This window comes from Nelumbo nucifera, chromosome 3, assembly GCF_055504915.1.
Source record: "Nelumbo nucifera cultivar China Antique chromosome 3, China Antique-T2T, whole genome shotgun sequence".
NCBI classification, from domain to species: domain Eukaryota; kingdom Viridiplantae; phylum Streptophyta; class Magnoliopsida; order Proteales; family Nelumbonaceae; genus Nelumbo; species Nelumbo nucifera.
In genome coordinates this window covers 87,020,313-87,034,757 of record NC_142651.1, presented here as the reverse complement: position 1 = coordinate 87,034,757, position 14,445 = coordinate 87,020,313, and the positions used below count along the sequence as shown (strand labels likewise).

At 39.0% G+C, this 14,445-nt stretch overlaps 1 protein-coding gene across 1 annotated transcript; it reads left to right on the top strand.

Annotated features, from left to right (window-relative positions):
• The first annotated feature begins 12,974 nt into the window (after window positions 1–12,974).
• LOC148801571 (uncharacterized) lies at window positions 12,975–13,779 on the top strand. Its single transcript, XM_088900020.1, has 2 exons — window positions 12,975–13,146; window positions 13,220–13,779. The coding sequence occupies exons 1-2, from the start codon at window positions 12,976–12,978 to the stop codon at window positions 13,769–13,771; spliced, it is 723 nt and encodes a 240-aa protein (XP_088756146.1). The 5' UTR covers window position 12,975; the 3' UTR covers window positions 13,772–13,779.
• The last annotated feature ends 666 nt before the right edge of the window (window positions 13,780–14,445 follow it).

The window sequence follows — 14,445 nt, the reverse complement described above, 5'->3', positions numbered from 1 at the left end:
CCGCAATAGATCGAGCTCAGATGTTCAACCACCTCGGGTTAAGGTGACCTCGGGACAAGGTCACCTCGGACGAGATCACCTCTGTACCAGATCGTAACAGGATCACCTCGACTCCAAGGCACTTCGGCATTCAACCCAGTTTGAAACTTAAAAGCATCAGCTCGGGGATACTGACTCAGATCACTATGTGATAATCCCGGAAATCCCTCCAATAGATTCTGAACCTTACGGGATCACGCCGCGTAACGGCTAGCCTTATCACCTCCTCACCCAGTTTGGGCGGAATTGATAAGCCTAATCAGTTGATAACGTTATCCCTCAATTAAAGCGGAAACGGATCCCATCGTGACGAAGATCCTCGAACCGATCTGCAAAACCCACAAGGACTCAGCTATATAAAGGCTCCAACCCCGAGAGCATAAGGTACGCGTGATTTATCTGCTCTCTAGCTCTCTACATTCAAAGCCATTTCAGCTCACAAACGGCCTACTAACTTAAGCATTGGAGCGACCTCGCCGGTCTAGCCACCCCGGGTTCTCTGATCTTATTTTGCAGATCCACCTATCTCGCCGTTCGACTAGAAGCCAGATCATCCTCCAACAGGGAGCTGTCAGATCGCGCTACATCACTAAGAAGAGTATATTCGTTATTCCAAGAAATATAAACAAAGCTTCTAGATCATGTATACCTTTTATGTAAGAATTGTCTTCTGTAGGGCTTTTCCAACTAAAAGATGCAAAAAATGCATTGATGTCTGCATTAGGAAATTATTTCTGGATATATTGTTCTACGGAATGTCTGATTGCAAAAGTCTGTTTCTTACGTATGCTCTTTTGAAGACAATTTGGATCATACAGGTATCTATCAAGATAGAAACCAGAAGCAGATTTAAGTCTGAGAGTGGCCAATTCCAAAAGCAATTGGAAACTTACGAACAATGAAATCGATGGTTTGAATGGCTCTTTCCCCTGATCCAACGAAGTTGCACACCCGAGCTAGTTATTGCGTCTGAATGAGGGTTTTGTGAGTGAGAGAGAGTTAGAGAATCAGAAAATTCTTACCTGAAGCAATTGATGGATTGTTCCAATAGAAGCATCCGAAACTGATAACTTGTTGGCAAAGACACAGCTCGATTGAAAAAGAAAGGAGGGCGGATCTGCTCCTCACATTGGGCGTCTCACACGCGCTTCACACACACATTCTACCATGCACGGAAACATTTTCCATACTTATAAGTTATTTTTCAAGGGAGATGTTCCCAATGCACGGTGAATGTGAGGCGCTCAACTGTGAGGAGTAGATCCCATTCCAAAAGGATGAGGGTTTTGTGAGTCCAGAAACAGAGATTGCCAGATTGAAGAAAGTGGAGGAGAGCGCGTAGAGAGTGAAAGAGTGGTTTTGGGGGCGGGAGGGAAAGAGACCAAAAATACCGTGGGCATTCAAAAAACGATACAATGAGACCGTAGCTGCAAGGCAAATATGTAATTATGAAATTATTAATAATTTAATCATTAATTGTTATTATTATTCATTAGTAATGAATTAATAATTTATTAATTATTAATTATTTACTTCTAATCATATTTATTTATTTTAATAATTTCTTAATTATTAATTTCCATGCATTACATAATCATTTTAGTATTTATTAATTTTTATCTTTCTATTAAAATATTTATTACTTTATTATTTTTAAAATATATATACACACATATATCGGAAATACTCAATCGATAATGAAAAATAATACAACCCAATCAACCATCATATAAAAAAGGTAATAACCAATCAGGTGGATTTTTATCATGGTTTTTGAACCGTCGTTAACTCGAATGGTCAGACCGTTGCGGAATGGCCCGACCTGGTGCTCAATGGGCCGTGCCACGGCCTGGCACGATTGTATGGGCCGATGGACCATGCTGGGCTTGAGGTTTCAGGTTAGCAGGCTGGGCCTGTGCGGCCCACCGTTCCACCCATGGCCCGTGGGCTGGTATGGCCTGTGGCACAGCCCGACACGGCCCATATATATATTTTATATAAACTTATATTATACAAATATACATAAATGTATATTTTATATATAAATATATATAATATAATATTTATATATTTTATATATTTATATATAATATATAATATATTATATATTATATAAATTATAATTATATAATAATATATAGTATATAATATATTAATAAAATAAACAATTTTTTATTATACTATTTTATTTAATTATTGTATATAAAAGCAATTATATACATCAAAATTCATATAAAATTAAAATTTTAAGTTTTTTATTCAATTTTTTAAAATAAATAACTTTGGCTCGGCCGAGTCATGCCATGTCAGCCCAACACGTATGGCCTGTTTTACACCTCTACGTTCAGTTGAGGAACCATCCACACAACCAGTTCTATTTTACCCCAACCCTGGTCCTTGGCAAAAATCCGTTGAATCGATCAACGACTCATTGACTAGGGTGGTCAAACCATTGACCCATTCAACCCGTTCAACATTTTTGGCCTTTTTTTTTAACTTTTTGATTATTTTTTAACTTTTTTGTTAGAACGAACCATTTATTCAAATTGAATGGTCGTCGAACCATCGACCCGAAAACAGGTGGCTAGAACGATTCTGGTTCCAAGTTGTTTTTTTAAAACATTGATTTTTATCAAATTTCACCAAGGGTTGTGATTGGTCAAAGCCTTTTCAATATCATATCTTTTGGGCAATATAAAAGTTTCCATAATTATAATAAATAGCTTCTAGTCATTAACTTGATGGTTATAACCATCGATAAATAAAATTTGTGGCCATAGAAACAGTTTGTACCCGTAGGCAAAAATATCTTTAGCCACCAACAAAATGACGGTAGCTGTAAGTTATCATCTGGTTTTCTGATATATAGCCACGGATACCTAAAACTGTGGCTAAATGTGCTTTTTAGCCACAGACCATTAGCTTTTAACCACAAACATACTGTAGCTAAAGTATGTCCATAGCTACAGTTCAGTAGCTATAGAACCATTTTCTTGTAGTGTAGGGAATACGATTCTCGGAAGGAAGAAATAAATTTTTGAAATTTCACCCAGCCACCCTGCATGGTTCGGCCATTTATATGATGGATCTCCCTTCCCTTCAGGACTGGGGGTCATCTTTGCCAGGTGGATGACACGTCGCCGTCCGTTTCGGAACCAATAGGTGTGCTCACTGGATAAGGACAGCCTGCCATGTAGGTCAGCTAGATACTTGAGTCGTTGTTTGCCCTAGCTAGGGAGGTAAAGACAACATCCAAAGTCATCAGCTTGTTCTCCCGAGGTGATGTGCTCCATTCTACTATGGAGTGACCCACCGATCTTCCTTTGGTCGAGATGTAGGTCAGGCTAGTCGGCTTAGGCCATCTTGGTCGAGTGTGACCTATCTTCACGTGGCATCGAGGTGTCATTAAATGATTCAGATTTGCCACATAGCTTTTCGTGGTTGGTCAGCAGATCACCCCTCATCAATTACCACACCCTTTCCTCTTCCACAACCATAATTTCCTCTATTCTGATTGGGAGGAAACTGCGAAAACTGAGAACCATTATTGTTAGTTGTAGCAATATTGGCATCATATTTTCACTAGAGATAATATGGTGAAGAAGCCATGACTCATGGTTAAGAAGCATGGCAAGTACATCATTGATACTTAATAGATCTACACCACTCTTATTTGTTATAGTAGTGATAAGAGATTATACTCACTCGCTAAACCAAAGAGAACATGAAGTACTAAATCATCCTTCGATATTGGTTACTGCAATCATATCTACAATTGTTTTAGCTTTCTAAACATAATAACATATTGATAAATTACCTTTCTTCAAATTTTTGAAACTAATGCCTAAGTTGCAGTACCAGCATGAATGAGAAGAAAAGGATCTCCCTAAGGCACTCCAAACAGCGATTATAGTGGATAATCCTACAACTTGTGCTAACAAACCGTTAGTTAAAGAAGCAACAGTCCAACTCAAATCAAGTTGATCTAAGTGTACCTATGAAAAGTAAGTAGGGTAACGAATTTTCTTACTAGTATCATCAAGATCTGAGATTTCTTGTGGTAGTGGCTTAGTTGATCCATCAATCAGGTTCATCAGTTTATGAGCTTCAAGAACAGGTCATAATTATGCTCTCCATAGCAGAATATCCTTCCCATTCAGCTTGATAATTAAGTAATGAATGATATTGGGAATCGAACTCATGGTTACAGTTGTAGATAAATTTTGTAGAGGATGCGAACTAGACCCCATTTGTTTAGACGAATCAACACTGTTAGCAACAATAAATAATTTAAAACTTGGCTCGGATATACCAAGTTTGAGAAACAAAGTGTTGTAGAAAGAATGAAGGAAAAAGAAACAATTGTGTTCACTTGACTTGTTGACCCATAGGGTTACATGTACACATAGAATAAAATAATGAGAATGGAAATAAATAATTAAAAAGAAAGGGGAAGAATAAGACAATTGCCTATTCACAATATTTCCTAAACTAAGAATTGCCTCTTATGGAGATTTCCAATCTTGGAGTTTTATTTTCCATACTGTCGATCCATCTCCTTACTCAAGAAAGATTTCAACACAGAATTGACTGTTTTAGGCTAATTAGAAGATATAGATGCTAGCTTAATAATGGAGAGATAGAAAAACAAGATTAATTTGTTTGTCCCCTAAAATTAGAATTAAAACAAGAAATAAATTTTTGAAATATTTAAAGAATGAAGATGGTGTAAGGTTGGATAAGGCAAAGGCAGTTGAACCTTTGAAAGTCTGAGAGGAATGATAGTGGAGTGGATTGATTGAGGGAGAAATGAGGAGGCCGAAGATGGTGTAAGACTAGATAGGGCAAAAGCAATTGATTCTCTGAAAGTCTGAGGAATGGTAGTGGAGTGAACTGGTTGAGGGTGAAATGAGGAGGCGGGATCCATGGGAGGAGAATAGAAAAGATTGAACAAGCTTGATGTAGGTGGTGGAGAAAGTGTGAGAGTGAGAGGAACTAAGAGAAGGGATAATTAGATTTGGGATCCCCTTTTGCACAGGAATCAATGGTATTTATAATTTTCTCCTTATAAGTGAAAGGGGTTCTAGAATCTTCTAGTGCCAAATAAGCTAATGTAGCCAATTGTCAACCAGTAGCTTTGTACTTTACTCTTAATTCTCTTTGTCCGTGATTTTTTGTATTCTTTTGTATTTTTCAATTTCTTTTTTTTTTTTTTTTTGCAAAACTCTAATGCCTTGTTTGTTTTACGGTAAGTTATTTATTCATGTTCTTTTATTTCTCAGGTAAATAAGGCAATGACCATTTTAGTTATAAAAATTCATTATTAAAAGGAGCATTTTTGTCCCATTTAAGTGTTTGTGTCTTTTTTTCAGGTGGAAAAGCTATTTACCCATCTACGAGTAAGTGATACTTGGGAAAATAAACTTTCCTTGGTCGTCACATAAATCTAAAAAAAAAGAAAAGAATATGGGTTTCTTGGTCATTGGGAATCAAAATCCCATTGACCAACTTTCCTGAGTAAGTTTTTCCTGGGAAACACTTATTCGGGTAAGTGCATTTGCCCATGTTCTTTTATTTCTCATGTAAATAAGGCAATGACCATTTTAGCCATAAAATCCATTATTAAAAGGGGCATTTTTATCCCATTCAAGTGTTGGCAACTTCCCCCTAAGTGGTACCCAGGAAAATAAACTTTCCTTGGTCCCCACATAAATCTGAAAAAAGAACATGGGATTCTTGGTCAATGGGAACCAAAATTCCATTGACCAACTTCCCCCCTCTCAAAATCCGAAAAAAAAAAAAAAAAACGAACCCTAAAAGTTAAGGACGAACCTTTGTCGCAAATCAAAGGAATATGAATTAAAAAACTTGATGCTTCTTAGAGTCAATGATGATAAAGCTTGGAACATTTTAAATAAAACTTGATGTAGCATCAGGATATATATATGAGTAAGGAATATGATAGAGTAAATGATGCTTCTTAGAGTCAATGATGAATTAAAAAAATTGATTCAAGAAAAAAGTGAAATTGATTTCAAAAAGCAAAATTTAAGGAGAGAAAAAACATTTTGGACTTCATCAATCAATATGAAAGGGCTTCTACATGGTAGATGAGTGAAAAGCCTTTTTGTTTGTACAAATAAAAAATAATCATCTTTACGATGATCACTTGTTATAGATTTGAAAAAATTCTAGATAAAAAGATTTCATATTTGATTAGTTACTAAGCCTAGTTTCTATATAGACCTCCCAAAGATTTCGCATTTGAATGGGTAGTAAAAAACTACTCGAAGATGGTAATAGAATGGTGGATTATGACTTACTTATGATCTTCCTATTATACATGCTATGTTTTACTTATGACTTTTCATTCATATTGAATGGTGGATTATGACTTTTATATTCACTAGTAATTAAGCACGTGTGCTGCATGTATGAATTTTTTTTCATATTAATTACTTGAATTTTAGATATGTCATAGTTAATATATAAATTGAAAATTAATAAAAGTAACAATATGACTAAAAATAAATTTAAATACTTGTACTAAATGTGCATGTGCAAAAATTTTAAATTACAATTACAATTACTACTACTACTACTAAATTTTGTGTTCCATTTCTGTCTTAAATAAAAATAATTGTTATTTTAACAATTATTCTTATTTAATATGATGATTATTTTAACAATTATTCTTATTCAATTATGACATCATGAGTTTTTTTGAAAAGTTGTATCATTGACCCATCATTTAGGTAAGAAAATAGCTTTGCTTTTGGATTAATTTTAAATTATATATTCTATTTACATTATATAAATAATTTTTACTTATCACACTTAATTTTTGTTTGACATAATTAATATATAATTTTTTATATATTCTTTTGATTACTTGTATTTTTTTATTACCTTTTAAATATTTATTATTTAATTATCATATCATCGATTAATCCATTTGACCTAACCACTAACCTACGACCCAAAAAAAGTTTGATTTCTAGGCTGACATTAAATTTTGTATTACATTTCGATTATTGATAAAATTATATCATATGTATAATATTTATTTTTGTTCAATATAATGAATGTATAATATTATAGATGTATCCAAAATTTTATTTTTTTATAAATATATAAAATTATATCTTATGTATAACATTTATTTTGCGATTCTTTGTATTTTCTATTTTAAAAATTTTATTATTTGACTATTACATCATTTCGTTTCTAGGTTGATTTTAATTTTGACATTCCATTTTCATAATTTATAAAAATACTTCTTACATTTCATACTTATTTGTGTTCAATATAATGAATATACAGTATTAGTGACATGTCCAATTCTTTTTATTTTTTGTATTATATATTTTATTTTTTTATTTAAGTATGGCATTATTTATTAACGCATTTGACCCTAAATGGTTGAATTGCTTACCCACCACCGAGAGGGAAGAAAATGGTTTTATTTTCAAATTATTTTTCAAAATATTTATTTTTATATTATTAAAATTAATGTTGTGGATTTAATTAGTAGAATTTAATAATGATTAAAATATATCTTAATTATAGGATTTAATAAGAGAATATACCTTAGATATGAGATTTAATGAGAGATAATAGGAAAATAGTTTTACTTCCAATTGGTTTTAAATTTTACATTCCATTTCCATCATTAATAAAAAAAAAATTCTTATTTTTTATCAATGTTTTCAACCTATTATTCGAACTGTCACTCGGCCTTGATCGTGGGTTTGGTTCTATTGAAATTCCCCCTTTTAATTAAAAACCATCTAACCCAGGTGCTTCAACCATTGCCTTGTTCGACCTAATAACCAGGTTATAGGTTGCACAATTAATTTTGTGCGAACCTTTGGAAGCCATAACTTTGCACTTCGATGTCTGATTGAGGTTATCTTTTTTTTTTTTTTTTTTTTGAGTAACTTATCAAGATTTATACGTCCCAAGGGCCTTAGGTGCCTTGCCTTTCTATTTTTGCAAAAAACCCTTTTTTGGCCCCAAAGTGAAAATTTAATACTTTTTTATAAATAAAAAATTAAAATCTGAATTAAAAAACATAAATAAATGTAACATAATACATATATTATATGTCATAAAACATAACTATAAAATATATGTAAAATATAATTATACTATTTATTGATAAAATATGTATTTTTACATACACACACATATAGTGTTGATGTAGAAGGGTTTGACGTGTTTGACCTTGAAAGTCAAACCGGTGACTTGTGACCCGAAGGCAAAGGCGAGCCTCCGAGTCGATTTTTAAAACATTGTTTATCATATTAATTATTGTTTAATATGTCAAATATATGGTGTTAAAAATGTTTCCATTTTTTTAATTTCTATATTTTTTGCATTTTTATATATTTTGAATTTTATTATTTAACTATGGCAACATGGATTGGTCCATTTGACCCAAATGGTTTAATTTCTTACCAACACCTAGATGAAAACATTATTTTTTTTTCATGTAGATATTAAAAGTATAAGTTTTTATGTTATTGAAGTTATTAATTTATTATGTATGGATTTAATTATAGAATGTAATGATGAGAAAAAAAAACCTTAAATATATGATTCAATGATGGTGAATGCAAATTAATATCTTAAATGTTGGATTTAATGAGAGAGAACTGAATGCATTGAATATCTTAAAATTACCTGTTTTCAACTCATTTAATATCAATAGCCAACTACCCTATTTGCCCTCATTTTTATCAATAAATTTAAATATAGAGGGGTAAGTTTTGTCATAAAAAAATTCCAGAAATATTCTTGAGGCTATTCGTACTTTTAAATTTTATTATTATTTAATTATGGTAACATGGATTGGCACATTTGACCCAAATGATTTAATTTCTTACCACCACCTAGATGATAATACTATTTTTTTCTAGGTAGATATTAAAAGTATAAGTTTTTATGTATTGAATATCTTAAAATTACCTCTTTTCAACTCATTTAATATCAATAACCAACTACCCTATTTGCCCTCACTTTTTATCAATAAATTTAAATATTGAAGGATAAGTTTTGTCCTCAGAAAATTTTAGAAATATTCTTGAGGTTATTTGTACTTTTTAAAGTAGTATAGATATAGATTTAAGCAAAACTTAGCTCTATTGGTCACACAAGCATGGAGATTATATTATGAATTTAAGTCCTTGTGGGCTAAAATCATGAATGCTGTGTTTGGTTTGAAAGAAAAGGTAGGCTACTTTTTCTTTCAAACCAAACACAGCTGAAAGGAAAGTAGTTTCCTAGGAAAAAATTTCATGATCCGCACATTTCTCTATTGAAAGTTCATGGGTTAACATGCATATTTCAAGGTGATAGGTCCAAAACCAAAACTAAGCCCAAAAGCTCTTAATAGAGTGAAGGGCAACCTATTTGACCCAAGTAACACAACCTAGAAGTGCCACATGTTTGAATGTGAGAAAATCTTTATTTGGAGCAAACATTGATTGGGTTGTTTAGGAATTATAGGAAGCTCAAACTCAAGGAGAAACTTTTTGCACTGAGAAGAAAAGAGAGAAATATTACTTATATGGATGGTGAGTTTTATATATAGCCACATTTTCTAATCCTTTTTCTAAGGCTCCATTCGTTTACTCGTAAATAAGTCTGGGAATGTTGATCGATGTGTATTTTTTTTCCATTGACCAATTTTACAATGTTCTTTTTGCATTAAATAGTAGGCCCATGGTAAAATCACCTTTACTTACCTAGGTAAAACTTGTTGATCTCTCAGGTGGGAAAGTTTGTAAGTAACTTTCCCACTTGGGGGGGGGGGACTTTTATAAAATATTATAGGGCAAATTTGCCCATTTTAATACTAACTTTTTATAGGTAAAAAAGTCACTCTATTATTTAAGTAGGAATCTTGAGAATCAAAAGAACATGGATAAGTGAATTTACGCAAGAAACATTTATCTGGGTAAGTGCACTTATCCGAATAACTTACAAAATTGTAAATGAATAAAGCCTAAGAAGTAAGTATCAACCCAAACACATGTTTGGAGGAGGAGCCATCCTATCCAATATGGATCATTCATAGGCCCATAATTTCAAGGAAAAATGAGTTACTGTTGTCTTCATAAAGTTTACTTTTTCATAGGCCCATGCTTTCTAGTCCAATATTTGCATAAACATTTTAGTCCATGTTTCTGAGTATTTATTTGATAAATGAATGCTTATCCTAATAATAAGTGATGATGCACAATCTGGCCGGTCTTAGCTGTTGATGATCTTGCCTCTGAAATGAGTAACAGGGACCTGAAATGGGAGAAGAGAAGCTCCGGGGAGAACCCGGCGTAAGGGCTCCGAAGCTCAAGTTAGAATCCTTCAAAGGCAAGAATAACCAGATAGCGCGAGAGTTAGCATACCTCCTCCCTGGGGGGGGGGGGGGGTAGAAGCCTTTTATAACCACCTCGCGTACTCACTTCCAGGCCTCCGTCAGGTCGGGCATGATTACTTCTGAACTCCTGCCAGTTCGGGTGTCACTTCCTCTGGTCGGACAGAACAGCCACTGTTCCTTCTGTCGGAGCCATCTCTGCGGCTAGTGACGACGGTTGCAGGTGGCGGTGGCAGGAAGCCGTTTGAAATGCGGCTGTCAGGCGTCAGATCCCAAATCAGTCAGGTACGCCGCCCTTGGGTAAGGACGTCCTTGGCATCGGGTACGTCTGGCGGGCCTGGTGTTTTGGAAGTGAAGTGTTGGAGTGGCGAGCGAGGTGCCTTGAGTTCGGTTTGGAGTGTTCCGAGCTGCCACGGGTCAGCTCGGGTCAGCTTTGTGAGGCTTGGGGCCCAGTATAGTTCGTGCTCCTTGCAGGGAGCTCGGGTTCTTAGTAGGGAGCTTGCTCTTAATAGCGAGCTCGGAATCCCAGTAGGGAGTTTGTTCTTAATAGGGAGCTCGGGTTCTTTAGGGAGCTCGGGCTCCTAGTACCGAGCTCGGACTTGGGGAGCTCAGTTTTCACGGAGCTCGGGTTCTTTAGGGAGCTCGGGCTCCTAATACCGAGCTCGGACTTGGGGAGCTCAGGTTTTAGGGAGCTCGGACCTTCGATAGGGAGCTCGCTCTTTATCAAGGAGCTCGGACTAAGTACAGCGGTCTGGAGTTCGGGCTCGGTAGTGAGTTTGGACTTGCTTCCAATGTTCGCTTTGGGTGCTCTACTGTCCCGAACTGCTTGCCTTTGCCGCGTATCGGGCGATCGCGAGGTCGGGCCAAATTTCCCTTCATCAATTGCCCCCCACTCCCTGCGACGATGGTTCCGTCTTGGCGCGGGGAGTTTGCAAGGTAGCAGGAGGGTTTTTGGTCCGTGCTGAGCGCGCTTGCTCTAATTTGATTTTCAAAAAAGGGCGCGCGTTTGGGAGCCGTGACGGCAATGGTTCGGGAGTTGCGCTGCAGACGCTTTTATTGCAAGGAGACGTGCGCCGTTACTCCGTCAGTTTCGGGAAGACGCGTGCCGACACCTGTCCTCTGACAAGACGTGCGCGACGTTCCGTCAGTTTCGGAAAGATGTGCGCCGATTGGTCTTGGAAGACGTGCGGCTTAGCGCGGCTGTGGGCCGTTGGATTGGCTTCGATCTGGGCCGTCACTTTCCGTACGCAGTGGATATAAATAGTGCGCGGGGGGGGGGGGGGGGGGCGTCCTTGCTATTGTTGTATATTTCGAACTCACGCCTTAAGTTTCAGCTCGCGTCCAGGCTTTTCAGCTCGCGTCCCAGGGCTTCTTGCTTGTTCGAGTTCTCGCGGTCTGCTTCAGTCTTCTTCCCGGGTGAGTGTTCTTTTGGAATCCCGTTCCGTTCCACGATGTCCGGTATGGAGGGTTCAGACTGTTCAAGCGGGTCTGATGTGGGTTCTACGAACCAGTTTGCGTCTCACGGTAGTTCAAGTGAGCAAGATGTAGGTCCTGAGGAAGGGGTCGGGCCTACCACCCGAGGTGCTTCGGGTAGGTCGGCATCCACCTCCCGCCGTGGCCAGGTTGTAGATCAGTTCGGCCCTTCGACTATGACGCTTGAGGAACTTCAAACCCTCGTAGACTACTATAGTTTGCCCAGCGAGTATGGTTATTTTATCCCTACGGGGAGCTTTCCTTGGGAACACGGTCCTGATGAGATGGTGATTTTCCGGGAACAGCTCGCCACGGGGCTGCGACTGCCCTTCCACCCTCTTCTTGTCGAGGTCCTAAACCACTTTGGTGTGACGGTTGGCCAACTTCACCCGAACTCTATTAGGAACTTAGTGGGAACGATCTCTTTATTTTGCGACGAGAACTTCCCTCTGGATCTGGAGATATTTTCTTCTATCTTAATGTTGAAAAAGCAAGTGGGTCCCCTTCCTGGGCGTAGGCGGGCATACTACCTGTCCCCTCGCCCGGGCTTCAAGCTCTTACACGGACTCCCCAATAAGGTCCCGGCGTGGAAGCGGGACTATTTCGGGGTGCGAAGTGCGATGGGGTGGCCGTTTCAGACCGGCTGGGGGGTGGTCGCTCCTGATTCCGGCATCACACTTGGTGAGGAGACGGCGGAGGGCCTCCAGCAATGGGCGCGGCTTGGGCTGGATTGCCAATGGTATCTGACGGAGGCCAAGCTTATTGCTGCGGGCCTGAGCTCGGGTAGGTTCTTTCCCTAGTGATCTTGTCTTGTTCTTCGCTTATGTCTTGCTGATGCCGACCTCCTTTTCGCAGGTACAATGGATTCTCGAGGGTCACGAGGTGCGCACTTGTTCGAGGGGATGAAGAGGAGAAAGTGGGTGGCCAAGCGAGCTCGCGCCGAGCCATCCCGAGCTGCGGAGCCCGAGGTGCCGGACTGTCCAGCAGAGGAGCCCTAGATGGTTCCTCCTATGCAGGGGCTGGCGGGGGCTCCTTATGCTGAAACCACACACACGGGGGCTCCTGCTTAATCCGAGTCCGCTCATATGCGAGCCGGGCTGTCGGGCTCGGAGGCCCCGGGGGACTTCAGGAGCGTGTTGTCGCCTGTGCATGCTCTTCAACGGAGTAAGGAGGCGATGTTTCCTGAGGAAGTTGCGGCGTGGACCGAGCTCCCTCTACACCAAGTGGCCTGCCGTGCCGTTACTCATGCCATGGTGGTAAGTGATCCTTTCTTTAGAGCTTGGCTTCTATTTTTTCATTCGTTTCTCTGATCTCGTTTTCCTTTGATAGGTGAACTCCTCCATTCACGCCTTGGCGAACCAGGTGGAGAAATGCTCGCGGCAAGCGCAAGCTGCCGAGGAGGCTGCTCGGACTGCCGAGGAGAATGCTCATGCTGTTGATGCTGCTGCTCGCCGTGCGCGGTCTAGGCAGGCGAGGTCTCAGAGGGATGCCGAGGCCATGGGAGTGGTGGTGCAGCGCATGGCGGAAATGAAGCTGGACCTGGAGCACCGGGTCGAGTATCTTCAGGAGGATATCAGGGAGAGGACTCAGATCTTTTCTCAAGGGATCGAAGACGCGAAGAAGAAGGCTGTCAGCGATTACATTGCTTCGCCGGATTTCGATGACCTGATGGTAGACTCCTACAGGAGGGGTTTCAAGCTAAGTCGGTGGATGATCCGGAATACGTACCCCGACCTCGATACCAGCGCCATATCCACTTCGCGCATCACTCCGGAGATGGCTAATGCTGCGGATGCCGAACCAGACTCCGAGGGGGAGGCAGGTCCTTCGGGCATTGTCGGAGAGGCTTCTGATAACGATGAAGTAGCCCCGGGCTTGTGAAATGAAATGAAATGAAATGTACACATCTGTTTTGAAATGAAATGTCTTTTTGTTCATGTACTGGTGTCTTCGAGCTATATATATATATTTTTATTTATTATTTATTATTATTATTATTATTATTATTATTATTATAATTATTTTTTATTTTTTTTTTGGCGAACTGACCATTTCGGTCTGTCAGTTCGTTTTATGAAATGACTTCGGCGTACTTGCTTTGGTGGCCTATAGATAGTACCTTCTCAAGTTGACAACGTTCCATGCTCGGGGTACTTGTTTCCCTTCTAGGGTTCCGAGCTCGTACGCTCCCCCACCGAGTGTTTTCATTACTCTGTAGGGTCCTTCCTAGTTCGGTCCAAGTTTCCCTACGCCGGGTTCGGGCACCATGACCTTACGGAGAACCAGGTCGCCGACGCGGAAGTTCCTCTTTTTTACTCGCGCATTGTAGTACCGAGCTACCTTTTGTTGGTAAGCCGCAGTTCGGATGTGCGCGAGGTCTCTCACTTCGTCCAGTAGGTCGAGGTTGGTGCGCAACTCGCCCTCGTTTGTCCGTTCGTCGTACACTTCCAATCATAACGTAGGCACTTCGATTTCTGCCGGGATCCCTGCTTCGGTGCCATAGGTGAGGTTAAAGGGGGTCTCACCCGTGGCGGTCTTTTCCGTGGTTCGGTGTG

Bases quoted from the DNA above. Each gene is read 5' to 3' on its own strand.
- LOC148801571 (XM_088900020.1), top strand. From the start codon at position 12,976: ATGCGAGCCGGGCTGTCGGGCTCGGAGGCCCCGGGGGACTTCAGGAGC. The intron at 13,147-13,219 runs GTAAGTGATCCT...TTCCTTTGATAG, and splicing joins CCGTTACTCATGCCATGGTG to GTGAACTCCTCCATTCACGC.